General features: G+C 35.4%; 2 protein-coding genes across 8 annotated transcripts in view; both read left to right on the top strand.

Annotated features, from left to right (window-relative positions):
* Window positions 1–8,813, top strand: part of MOSMO (modulator of smoothened) — an 86,759-nt gene extending 77,946 nt beyond the window's left edge. For both annotated transcript variants that reach the window (XM_074200600.1, XM_074200599.1), the window contains one exon: window positions 1,199–8,813. In XM_074200600.1, the coding sequence (XP_074056701.1) occupies window positions 1,199–1,383 (185 nt within the window). In that variant the 3' untranslated portion in view covers window positions 1,384–8,813. The remainder of the gene's footprint in view (window positions 1–1,198) is intronic.
* Window positions 8,814–8,936: 123 nt separating this feature from the next.
* Window positions 8,937–13,739, top strand: part of VWA3A (von Willebrand factor A domain containing 3A) — an 85,454-nt gene continuing 80,651 nt past the window's right edge. For 2 of the 6 annotated variants that reach the window (XM_074200593.1, XM_074200594.1), the window contains exon 1: window positions 8,937–13,362. The gene's annotated coding sequence lies outside the window, so the exon portion shown is untranslated. The remainder of the gene's footprint in view (window positions 13,363–13,739) is intronic. The other 4 variants (XM_074200598.1, XM_074200596.1, XM_074200592.1 and 1 more) reach the window with 3 other exon arrangements.

Consider the following 13,739-nt stretch of genomic DNA (forward strand, 5'->3'; position numbering starts at 1 on the left):
TTTTCTTTAGAGCATTGTTTAGGATGAGAGGCAGCTACTTGGACTATACATACACACACACACACACACACACACACACACACACACACATCTTAGATGGTTACTAAATTCCCCAAGGTCTGTAGGCAGTGGTGGATCTTTCCTTCCCTTTCTGTGTCAATATTGTGAAATATCCTCAGATACTTTTATCTTAGTGAACACAGCAGGGTTCTATCTTTAAGTGATGTGACTTAAATCAGAATAAAAGGAGTATTCAATATATACAGGTGGATCAGAAATCTCATCTATATGGGTATTCTCTTCAGTGAGGTATACTGCTTTGCTTGCCCATCCCACGCAACTCTTGCCCTATAAATGCACCATACAATGTGCTGGGACCTTCCTTGTGTTATGTTGCTATTGCACATATGCCATTGAAGCACACAAGCTGTTCTTTACCATGCAACCATTCTATCATCATCATCTTCATTTTCTTCTTCCTTTTCCTCCTCCTAATATAGTTTTTTGATAATATTCTTTGCTCCACTTTATCATTTCTGGTAGGTAGGTACATGTACAACCTGCTCATATTGAGTGTGTGCATCTTTTACCTTTGGAGTAATTTTGACTTTGACTTCTTCAGAGATTGCAGTGTTCTGTGACCTGCAACCATACAAAACAGTGGAAGAACATTTCTTAAAAGGTGGGATTAAAAGAACCTGATAGTCTTTTTAATATTGTAATAAATTAAATAACATCATATTTTTACATTGTACTTTGTCTTCAAGTTTATGGTCTGTAAGTGAGCATCCAGTCAAAGAAAACAGAAAGTTGGTATCTTTAACCAGTGAATTAATCAAGACTAGAATCCTCAGTAGATCAAACAAATTATATTAACAAAGGTAATAAAAATCCTTTACAATTTAGATATTGGTGATAAGAATAACTCTGGGTTAAAATATAGTTACTATGTCATATAAATCCTTTTCTTTGTATAGTTATGTTCGAAGGATGGGCATATTCAAATCAGTGTGATAGTAAGCTATCTTTTAGCAAGATGTTTATTTACTATTGATGTTTTTAATGATCCCCTTGGCTCATTTCCCCACCTTTCTATCAGACTTTACTAATTTCATAAATGCCTTTTTGCCAAATTGTCATTGTTTTTCAAATCACCAAACTACATCACTAATTTCTGATTTTTTGGTTTGTTTTACAGTGATCCTTTTCTGTATGGCTGCCCTAATATTTCCAATAGGATTTTACATCAATGAAGTTGGAGGTCAACCTTATAAACTGCCCAACAATACAGTAGTTGGGTCTTCATATGTACTATTTGTCTTATCAATTTTCTTTACAATAGTGGGACTTCTATTTGCTGGCAAAGTTTGTTTACCTGGCTGATGAATGTCTAAACTGCTTGACTTTTTTTGTGGGAAAGATGGAGGGTGGGAAGGACGAAGGCAAGGCATCTGAGTAGTTCTATTCTCAGGAGGATGCTTAGATGAAGCTGATACTGAAAAGAGAAATGTGTTGACTCGTTCTCACTATGCACTTTGGATTAAAATGGAGAGCCTTTTCCATAACCAAATACAGACAACATTGACTAAATCTCCTGAGCATATTCAGGCAGTCAGGTCTGCACTGTGATAGCAACCTAGTGAAGAAGAATGCTTTATACTGAAAAGCATATGACCCTAAGTGACTGTACCGTTCCGTTTTTGTCTGATTCGTTTTTTAAAAGTATTTATGAACTAATGGTGGACCAGATGATTGCAAGAAAGTTCAAGTGGGGCTGGCCTCACTTCCTAAGATATTAATGTACAAAATTCCCTTGTGATAAGATAAACCTTTGGCCCCCAGATGAATTGCTGTTGCATTACTGCACCAAGAAGCCAATAGATCAAAATGTGTTTGCTAAAATATGTGTTGAAAAAAAACTCTTAAATTCTCCATTCTCTGTGTTTAAGAAAAAATTCAACAAGAAAACATTAAGAAATATGTTCTTTTGGGGTGGGGGGGAATCTTCCTTATATTTATATAAATATATATTATATATATATATATTTTGCTGATGCAGTATACAGTGTGTGTATGTGTATGTGTGTATGTATGTGTATATATATATATATATATATGTATATATATATGTATATATATGTCTATATACATATATATACCTACACAGTTCCTGGAAGAGAACTTGGAATGCTTTGCTAGCAAAACACTGTGGTGTGCAAACCTAGAATTCAATAGAAAAAAAGCCATTTCTCTGAAGGCTGCAGCGTGGAGAGAGTCTTCAGTTTACCTCATTCTTTGTAGCAGCCCTTGATTTTAACAGGTTTTTGTAATAGGTACAAATAATCCCATACTTTTCTAGGTGCAATTTTAAGTTAAGCTAAAGATTCTTTGTATGGTTAATTTATTTGTATATGAGGGTAGAAGGCAAGATCATGTCACACTTCAAACCCAAATTTGGGAAATCTGACACTATATAAATTATTATCAATTGTTGTCTGTTGTACAAAGATTCTCTTTTCTACTTGCTTTATCTGTTACATTAATAATGCATTGATCTAGGTTTAAGCACAGCAACTCTACATAAATACAAAGCTCACTAGTGAATAGACAGCAGTATTTTGGTCATTTATAAATACTAAATACATATTTCCATAAAAAATGAACTTATATTTGTTCCACCTCTAAACATTATTAATTCATCTCCATCAAAAACCTGAGCAATACCTTTTTATTTTATATGCCTTTTTTGCTAACAGCTAACATTTTAAAATGTGCATTTACTTTTAAGGGTTATCTAAACCCACAACTTAAGTTTCTTCCTAAAAGAGACTTTAGCTAAACCTTAAACCACAAATAGATGTGTCTCTGTTTCCCTAATTTCCCTTCCTTTCTCACTTCCCTCAATTCATTTTCCCCCCTCCAAATTTGCACACTGTTGATATTCTCCCGATATTCTCCCCTTTGTGTAGTGGATTGGGGCATTTTGGGGGGACAGTAAAAGTCAAATTTTTGATCTTTTCAATGAAGTGGCAAACCAAATATAGCTGTTAAAAGAGTTACATGCCTAAATAATTGTTGCAGAGGGCAATTTTTCTGGAAGTCACATTGTATTTTGAAGTATACATGGAATTACTTAGTGGAAATGGATGCTGGAAGGTAAAGGAGTGGTTCCCTAGTCAAATAAGAAAACAGAAATTCTAATTAAGTTCAACTTTACCTAATCACATTCATATACCTCCACTATTAATTAAGAAACATTTTAGTGTTAAACCCCAGTATATCAGCTCACTTTTGCTTTGGGAGTTCTTGGATTGTTATATCTGTGGAGTATTCCCCAACTGTAATTTCTTTTTTTTTCATTTCTAAGGTGACATTACCTTAGCAAGAAAACAAATTTTTCTAAAGTATTATGATGTTTATCCAATTATAAGAATACTACTGGACGTGTTCTCTGGACTTTGATTGCTAGGTTGCTATGCCTATTGAAATTTGGTGGGTCCTCAAATAAAATCGGTCACTTAGAAGTGAAGCTTTGGAAATAACCATTATACCACTGAATAAAGTGTTAGCAAAATATGGTTCAAATTAATTTATGATATGACTAAGAGCTTTTCTTCTTCCAAAAGATCAATCTTATTGTAAATAGTTTCAAAAATATTTTAACTGGATCATGGGCATGGGGAGAGAGAGTTTCTCAGCTGCTAAGAATTTCCCCACTTGTTTACTTTCTTCACTTACAAAGGTATTATGTGTAAGATGACAAGTCTTAAGGTTTTGTTTAGTATCTGTTATCAAAACCATCAAAATGTCTCTAATTTCATCTATCATCTTGGAAAATACCCAGTGTGTGAATGACCAATGAGTTGAAAACATCTACTGGCCAGACCCACTGGCTTATAAACCCAGGAGCAAAGCAATCCCAACTTCATCTAGTAGTATGTGAAGTCAAATCTTTGGACTCTGGTCCAAATATGGAAATGAAACCATTTACATAAAGAAATCTATAAATCCTGTAAGTGAAAAAATAGACAACTATTGGCATTTGCCTTTAATAAGGTCACTATATTAAGTACTATATAGTACAGTATTAATTTATAGCAGAAAAATCATATCTTGTAAACTGTATATAAAACACTGTTTATGGTGCAATCATTTGTCAAACTTTTGTCTGTTTCTTTGTTTTTAAAGTTGTGTACATTTTTTCATACCTAAGAGCATCACTGTAAAATCTGCTGAAAACTATTTATAGGTTTTATTTGCACAAGGTTTAATTAGTTTTAAACTCTAGGAAGTTCCTATTGGAAGTTCCTAAGTATCTGTAAACATTTAAACTTCAATTCATTAAAAACAATTGTTTCATTATGGTTCTTTCCAAAGGTAATCCATGTTCTATGTTTTTAATGTGTTTATGTAATTTTCTTTGACTCCACCTACTTTGTTTTGTTTTTGTTTGTTTTTGAAGGACAGCTCTTATCTTATTCTAGATGACCAAAACACCTAATTGATTTTCATCCTTTTGCCCAAAGGTTTGATAGCCCTATTTGACATTTTGTGAATAAATAATTCATTTTAAATGGAAGTCCTAGTATCAAGCATTACACCTATTGATTTGGAAGAAAGGCCCTGGAAAAAATGGTGAATGTGCTTTAGCTTTCAAGAAGTTTTATCTCAATTTTATTTTAAGTGTGGGCTTCATTAGAAGAACACATGTAGCATTTTTTTTTTGTGTAAAAAACTTTGGTCATAAGTTTTTATGACTATTATAACTGTTTATCCAGAATCTAAGTTTGCCCCTTCCTGCAATAAATATAAATATACAAAACACACATGCACACACACACATATATATATATGTATGTATATGTGTACAGAGAGATAAAAGAAAAATATGATAACAATTTTTAAAAAGGAAGCTTTACTTATGGAAAGTTTTGAAGGATAAAAAAATATATGAAGGAAAAAAAAGTTTGCTTGGGTAGGAATCCAAATAAAAGAGTTCATGGTTGTTATCACCTCAAGAGATTTTAAAGTTCATGCTAAAAGTCTGTATATTATCCCAAACTTTATTAAAGGATTGTTTTTTTAATTGGTTATAACATTTTTCAATTAATAATTTCAAACAAATTGTTAATACAAGCTGTATAAAATGAACATAATTTTCTTCACTTGTATTTTTGTTATCAAGCAAGTTTATCAAAATAAATTGTCTACTAAACAAACTAAAACTGATTCAGTTGATTTGAATTCATCTAAAAGCATAATAAATTCCTTTCCAGCTCTTCATTTTAACTGTCTGAATCTTTACATTTCAAATGTGCTAAAAACAATATATTTTAGGATTCAGTCAACTCTGCTGCTCCATTTTGTGAGCATATATCATTTGTATTCACTGTTATGATTGGTAATTATATATTTCTATTTTTCTCTCTTTGTCCACCACTTTCTTTACAAAGAGAAAAAAGGGGGGGAAAGAAAATTAATCTTTTCAACACTAGTTATCTATAGTCAGAGTGATCTATTCCTGATCTTCTCACCTTTATTCACTAATCCCAGATCTTGAAGTTTCTTTCATTTTTCTCTCTTTTTAACCATCTTTTTTTGAGCACCTCTTTGAAGGGGAAGATTATTTTATTTGTGATTCTCCCCTTCCTGACTGTATTTTCCCTTCAGTACTCTTAACTCCTTTACCTGGTCCTGCCTACTTTCTTGTTGAGTTAAATGTATTTCTACACCCAATTCTGTTTATGAGTTCAACCATTCTTTACTGAGTTCATATAAGAATGTTTGTGAAATTTTTTCATATTTATATATTCTCATAAACCCCATTTATTTCAGATAGCAAGTATTTTTTTCCTTCCCCTCCTTAAAAAACATTCAAACAGAATAAAACCCACCCAATAGGCCTATATTGTTCTGTCTTGCCTCACCCTTCTGTGACCCTTGAAAGTCATAGGGGCACTTATGTGTCTTCTTTCATTAGAATGAAATCACTTAAATGTTTTAGGGCAACTAGGAGACAAAGTAGATAGAGCACAGGGCCTGGAGTCACGAATAGCTTAGTTTAAATCCATTCTCAGACACTAAGTAGCAGTTGTATGGCTCTGGGCAAGTCGTTTAACCCTGGTTGCCTCAGTTTTCCTCATCTGTAAAATAATCTGGAAAAGGAAATGGAATCCTTGCCAGGGTCATGAAGAAATGGACAATATTAAAACAACAATTTAGAGTTTAGCTTTTCCTAATTGTGTGTGTGTATATATAGATATATACACATTTACTTTTTGCAGATTAAATTATTTTTGACTATAAACTTTTTACTTTTGCCTCTTTGAAGACTGTATTTCAAGATTTTATTCTCCTTTACAGTAGTTGTAGCATGGTCTACAAAGGGCTGTAGCCCTTTGGTACTTGAATTCTAACCTGTGTTGGCATTTTTTTTTTATTTGAAAGTTTTGGATTTTGATTATGACATTCCTAGGTGTTTTCAGTTTGGAGTTTCCTTCAGAAGATGATTAGCAAGTTCTTTGTATTTTCATTTTGTCATTTGGATCTATTAGATTTCAGCAGGTTTTTTTAATTGATTTCTTGAAAATGATCTGGTTTTGTATTTAATCTTGGTTTTCAGGGAATCAGATAATTCTCAAATTGTCAGACTTTTTCCAAATCATTTGTTTTTGATATTTCCCCCCCCAGCCTTTTGACTTAGCTCTCATATATTTTGTTTCCCCATAAAGTCATTATTTCATCATACTCCATTCGATTTTTCAAGGAGTTCATTTACATAGGTAAGGTTTTCTATCTCTTATCTGCTTTAGATTCCTCTCCATTTTTTTCTCCCAAACTTTGATTTCATTTATAATTTCTCTTGCTGTATTTTGTCCAGGCATTCTTAAAAGTCTTTAATGGCCAAGAAATCTCCCCCCCCCTTTTTTTTGAAGTTCTGTCTATAGATGTTGGGCCCAGGTAGACCTTGTTTGGTTCTGTTCTAATAAGTATGCCACAACTGAACTGGATGGTGGCTGGTGTGAGGCCCCCACCTTCTGTTTCATCTCAGTTTGCTGGCAGATCTCTTCAGATTCTGACCTATGCCGGTTTCCTTTGCTATGGTCTTCACAGATTCTAATTAAACACTGGTCATCATGCCAAGCTTAGATCTCCTCCTGCATAATTACTGCTGCACTTTCTTATAGGTGCTGTTTTGGTCCTGGTTCCTGCTATAGCTCTAAGGACTCTTCAGAAGTCTCTGTCTCCTGGCATAATGACTCACAGGGGCTAAGTCTCTCCCCTGCTTCTGTTCTAACAGGTTGGGTCCTGGGTCAAGCTTAGCCCTTATTAGAACTTGTACTGGCTTGTGAGCCCTCTGTCCAAAAACCAGCTTCCTTTAGGACCACTTAGGGAACCTCATGTACCACTAGGGGCACCTAATGTAGTCCTTCCCTCATCCTTCACTTTCTTTCTCTTTCACCATATTTTTAGCTAGCTTCATAGATACACCACCTCTTATTTGTTTCTTTTGATTCTAGCTTTCTTTTTGTATTACCTGGATAGAGGAGCTTCTGTTTTTCTGGTTTTCTATATTATTGGTCTTGATGTCCTTTTCAGATATCAACTGTAGGAAAGTGTGTGGGAAAGTTATGTTTCTCTGTGGTCTTTCATATCCTCTTGACTAGAGTCTCACTTCTACTGATTTGAAATGAGCTTTGGTTTTAGAATTTTTCTTCTGTAAATGTTTCACAGTCATGTAGAGTGTCTCTTGAATTTGGTATTGAGGTAAAGATAACAATCAAAAGGACTTTAAAAGCAAAAATGTTGATTTAAGTTCTCTTATTCTGGCTATAAGGAGAATGTGGGTTCCCTCCTTAATCTTAGAAATTGGTTTCAACAGTAAAATAAAGATAAAGCATATGAAGAGTATGATGATATATTGTCTATCAAAGTTGCAGTTCTTTTCCCAGAAGAAAAGTGTAAGATGGTCATTTCAGGTATATAAAAGATTCTTTTAGGAATACTGGTGACAAACTCCAATAATTCCACCAAATAAACCATAAACTAAATAGGATATTAAAACTGGGAGAGGTCTAACTCTACTTCCTCACCTTCTAGATAAAGAAACTAGAAGCAGAAACAAACTGCTCAGAGCATAAAGTTCCATGCCTACAAGAAAAAATACATTTGAGGGCATCTGGATGTGATTTCATCAGTATAGTGTATCTTCTGTGTGGAAATGCTTTCTGCTACCTATCACTGATGTACATCAGCATTTGTTCTGTATTTTATCATCTTTAAAAGATATATCAGATTGAAGCTATAAACCCAGGTCTTCCTGACTCTAGGACTAATATATACCATTCCACATTGCCACACACCTCAAAGTTCCTCAAATGGTTTCAGGAGATCTTTCCAGGGATATGGATCACAATTCCTCTGTGTCTTCCCTTCCTGTGCAATTCTTAACTATGTTCTCCCCAAAGTTCACCATGGGAAGTCTGCCCACAAATTCAAAGTTTGATTATAAAGAAAAAGTTGCTTTTCTAGAGATCATCAGGATTCAGAAAGCCATCCATCTCTGGAATGGTTCCAGTGCGGTCCTTCCTTCCTTGAGGCTGGGAATGCTATTTTAAATGGTACTCTTAAAAGTCAAAAAAATTTTCAAAAAAATTTTTTGGCCAGGCAATGGGATTAGGTCACACTGCTAAGTATTAATTGTCTGAGGCTGGATTTGAACTCAAGTCCTTCTGACTGTAGGGCTGATAATCTATCCCCTGCACCACCTAGCTGTCCCTGAGCCAAAAATTTCTGACAGAGCTGGTGCATATTAAGATGAATGATTTGTTTTAACTTAGTTGTAAATTTATTGTTATGTATAAGAATGTATTATCAGTATATATCAATATATGTTCTATATATTATGAATTTTATAAATTTATGAATATTATTGTTTAAAAAAGAAAACTGAAGATGCAGTCACAATGTTCATCATTAGATGTCTAGATTCCTTCATGCTCTCAGGTTCTCTGATGTATTGAAATCATCATGTCTGATGTACTGTGTTTGCAAAAGTTTGGATCTCAGCCAAGATGAGTTTAATTGAACAGTTTCTGCTTAACAATAGGGATTTGTAGTCTTGATCCTTTTGGGGTGCTGTTATCCACTATTGGCTATTTTACAGCACCTTGGTAAGTATTGCCAATTTTTTGCCAACATAAAATCAATTCCATTTGGCATCTATCAGGAGGGATTCAAGTAAATGATCTGTTGTTTCATTCTGTCCTACTTAGTTTAAATATTTAGTATTGTCTAAGACAATAAAAAACTAAGATCAGAAAAATAGAAACTCATTCTTTTTTCCTACTTTATATTAAAATACAAACACAACAAACAATTGTTTACTCTTGTTTATCCTTGGTAACTGTGGTACACTGGATAGAGTGCCAGGCCTAGAGTCAGGAATACCTGTGTTCCAATCTAGCCAGGTAACCCTGAGCAAGTGACAACTTTTTTCTTCCTCAGCTGCGTCAACTTTGAAATGGGGGTCCTAAAAGCATCTCCCCTCCTTAGGGTTGTTGTGAGGATCAAATGAAATACTTGTGGTACTTGGCACAGTGGCTAGCACCTGGAGCCTATCAATGTTGGTTTCCTTCTTTCTCCTTGTTACTTTGCTACAAAAGAAACAAGTAATCAAAATTTACCTAAGTTCCAAAACCTAATTTTAGACAATAGTTTAAACTTTTTTCATCTACTGAACCTTTTACCAGCTTAGTTATTGATTTATTCTTATGAACTGATTAGTGTCTTGTTCACCTCTCTTCCAGAATTAGGTACCAAATTTCTCTGCTGTCAGTTCTTAGGTTGAAATTTTGCCTACTCTTGAGCATTTATTATGAAATTGAAAGTAATTGGGTTCTTAGGCTATGTCTAAAAGGAGCCTCTAAGTAAGAGATTACTTTCCAATTGCATCATAAGATGCTCTTTTTATAGCTAAAGTAGATCAAGTCCCTATTTGTTAAATGAAGATATAATATTCACACTACCTACTTCACAGTATTGTTTTGGGAAAAGTGCTCTGTAAAGTGATGGTTAAAGGTAATTGCTATTTCTCTAAAAAAAAAGCCTTAAGTATTCTGGTTTATAGGAACGGCTAGGTGGCACAGTGGATAGAGCACCAGCCCCGGAGTCAGGAGTACCTGAGTTCAAATCCAGCCTCAGACATTTAATAATTACCTAGCTGTGTGGCCTTGGGCAAGCTACTTAACACCATTGCCTTGCAAAAACCTTAAAAAAAATCTGGTTTATAAAAAGAAGAATGCTCAAGAGTTTGGATATACTTTATTTTGTCTTTGATGTTGTGGGTACAGGTGGCATCTGTGAATCCCATCTGGAACCTTCAGGATCTTGAATTCATGAAAATGTTTTCCCAATTTTTTTCTGGTTTTGTTTTTGTTGTTGATGTTAGAGGTAGGAAGAAGTTGGAGAAGACAGTGCGGGGGAGGGAAGGGGTAAGACTTGTGATTTGTCTTTCCTTCTCAAAGAGGACCTTGATATCAGGGAAGTGATGCTATGACATGCAAGTCGAATGTGTTTAAGTAAGGGAAAGCTGTGCAAAGTCATCAGTTTTTTCCCCCCACTGTCTGGACTGGGGACTCCAGTCCCAATAGACTGGAAGTGACCCTAGATGCAGTGGGCAACCTTGGCCTTTTAAACTAAGGTCTTTATCAGGTCTCCGTTTGACTGAGGCAACACCCATTCCTTGATTGAGGCAGATAAGAAAAAAAACACGAAACAAAGAATGGCCTCTTTTATATAGACAAAATCAGTCGAAGGGGAAGGGAAGATGCTCAGGGTGTCTGGCCAAAATAGAAATAATTGCTGTTTACATTCACTCTAAATCAGTTAGGACCCAAACTATGACCAGGTGGGGTTGACCTGGGATCTATTGTTGGCCAATCAAAGCAAGCCAGAAAGATTTAGGGCTGGTAAACCCTATGCAGGAGGAAGAAAAAAAGAAAGAAGGACGGACAGAAGGATGAGCTGTGTTGCCCAGCTAACCAACTGCAGCTCTGACTAGAGGACCAATAACATCAGGGAACAGAGTATCTGGAAGAAACCTTAGAACTTATTTAACCAGTGTGGGCTCAAAGTGTGGTCTTAAGACTTATGGGAGTCCCCAAGACCCTTTCAGGAATTCATAAGACCAAAACTTTTTTTTATAACAATACTATAATTTTTTTAAAACACTTCCCTTTTCTAACAGCATATCTATATAAAGCTTAATTTTCTTCATATGCTTCAACTAAAACAACATATAGCAACTGATTGAATGCAGAAGTAGATATAAGAATCCAGATGTCTTCTATGAAACCAAACATTAAAGAGATTTACAAAAATATATAAAACAATGACTTCTCACTCAATTGTTTTGTTTTGGAAAATATAATTATTTTCATTAAAAAAGAATCACCTACATAATTGTAATGAGTTTTATTGTTAGTTTTAGATTAATTATACTGATAGATATAATCCACAAAAACAAAAGCTCTTTAGGTTCCTCAATTTGGGAGACAATTATGGTTAAGTGACTTGCCCAGGGTCACCCTACTAGTAAAAGTTAAGTATGTGAGGTCAAATTTGAATTCAGGTTCTCCTGACTCTAGGGCAGGTGCTCTGTCCACTGCACTGCATGGTTGCCCCTTTCTCAATCATTTTTAAGAGTGTAAAAGGTCTTTGTTGTAAGAAATAAGTTGAAGAACTACTAATCTAGACCAACCCTATCATATTACAAATGAAAAAATGGAGCCCTATATAAAAAACTTGCTCAGTATCACCCAGAATATCCAAGGTTTAAACTCAGGTCCTTTATCCCAAATTTATTACTCCTTTCACTTTGTACACTGTTCCCATAAATAACTACTTGCTTTCAAACATTATTTTAAAAGCTCAGAAATTGAATGTAAAGAGTTTTGGTTGATGGATGTTTTGGTTGTAGCAGTTACTGAACTAAGAGTTCTAGTAGTAACTTTTTATTTTGTTGTTGTTCAGTCATTTCTGGTTCATGACCTCATTGGGGGTTTTCTTGGGAAAGATATTAGAGTGATTGTCCATTTCCCTCTCTGGTTCATTTTATAAAGAAACTGAGGGTCATACTGGACACAGGGTCACACAGCTAGTAAATATCTGAGACCAGATTTAAATGCAGGTCTCCCTGACTCCAGGACCAGTACTCTATGCTGTCTTCACCTCAAAATTACCTTGTTCTTATTTTGCATGTATATGTGTAATGTTGCCTTCCCTAATGGAATGAGAGGACAAGGACTTTTGGATTTTTAACATCTAACATGGTAGTTTACAAGGGGGAAAATGCTTGTGATTGATTTCCCAAAGTCAGATCCTGTAGGTCTAAATATAGTTGTTCTTTCTATTGTATGGCACACTCTCCAAATATCCTGGGTGGGGGTGAGGGGGAAGAGCTCAAGTACATGGGCTTTTAGGTACTTGGAGGTGTAGATTTGGAGTTTAAAGATGTCAGGACTGACTAGATTAGAGGTCATCTGTGTAGAAGCAGTAGTTGAAGCTGTGGGACTAAATAAAATTACCTAGGAGGAAATAATAGAAGTCAAAAGAAGACACTTGAAAAGCTCTCCTTCCCATTAAAGACTACCCTTCAGACAGTTATGCAAACACTGATAGGAGTTTTGGAAGGCAGGAGGAAGGAATGATCTTGGAGCCTGAGATCCTGTCAAGAAGGTGCTGAAGACAAACCCCACCCACTTTTTCATGATATTGCCTGGCAAAGATGCAAATCCCAATCACTGTACTTGTAAAACAAGCAAGCAATGGCACTAAGGAGCCACTGTACTAAGAAACCATGTCTTTAGTATGAACCCCTACCCCATCTCCCTATTTATCTTCTAAACATTCCTGACCCAATTCGAGTAAGTACAAGTTCAGGCCAGGTCTTCACACAAAGAGTCTATTTCTACATGGACTAAACCATTTTTCTCTGCTTAGCATAAAAACATGGAGGAAAAAAATAACAGCAAAGTATCAAGCAAAATACTGCTTCCTGGCTATTATTCTGGTGAGGGAAAGTAGAGGGACATTAAAATTTTGAGGAATTGTATTAGAATTTGATTTTCTTTTCTATCACTCTGAGAGCCTTCCTGTTCTGCTGCTGCCCTTTCCCCTTCCTCTGGGATTATTGTGGTACAATCTGTTGCCTAGGGGATAGAATAATATCCTTATAGACCTCTCCACCAGACCACACAGTATAAGGGAGAAAGCAGAAAGTGTGACCGGAAGGCAAAATCCTTTGGGTTATACATTTCTTCTGAAGATGGAGGACTGAGGATCAAAGATAGGAAGAGGTAGGTGAGTATGAGTATCAACTTCGTGAGCCCTCCTTGCCAGACTATAGGAAGATTGGTAGGGTAAGAGGTACTGGAAGACCAACTGTGCAGGCTGGTGTTATCTTACCTCAGCTGCCATCACTGGCCAACATTGGTGGAAAAAACATCAGCATCTGCCTGGAAAATGGTCAGTCACACCCTTCAACAAGTGAACAGTGCCTTTATTCACCCCCTTCAGGAATTGTCCAGAAGATCATCACTGCTGGGGAGATATAGGTGGAGTGGTTTATTTATCTACTTCCTGATTGGACCAAAGAATTTTTCTTGTTCTAGTCGATGGAAGTTTTTTAAGAAAAGGGCTGGGAAGCATAATTGTCTAGTTTAGGAAGTCTGGACTAA

The sequence above is a fragment of the Macrotis lagotis genome, chromosome X, assembly GCF_037893015.1.
Source record: "Macrotis lagotis isolate mMagLag1 chromosome X, bilby.v1.9.chrom.fasta, whole genome shotgun sequence".
NCBI lineage: Eukaryota > Metazoa > Chordata > Mammalia > Peramelemorphia > Peramelidae > Macrotis > Macrotis lagotis.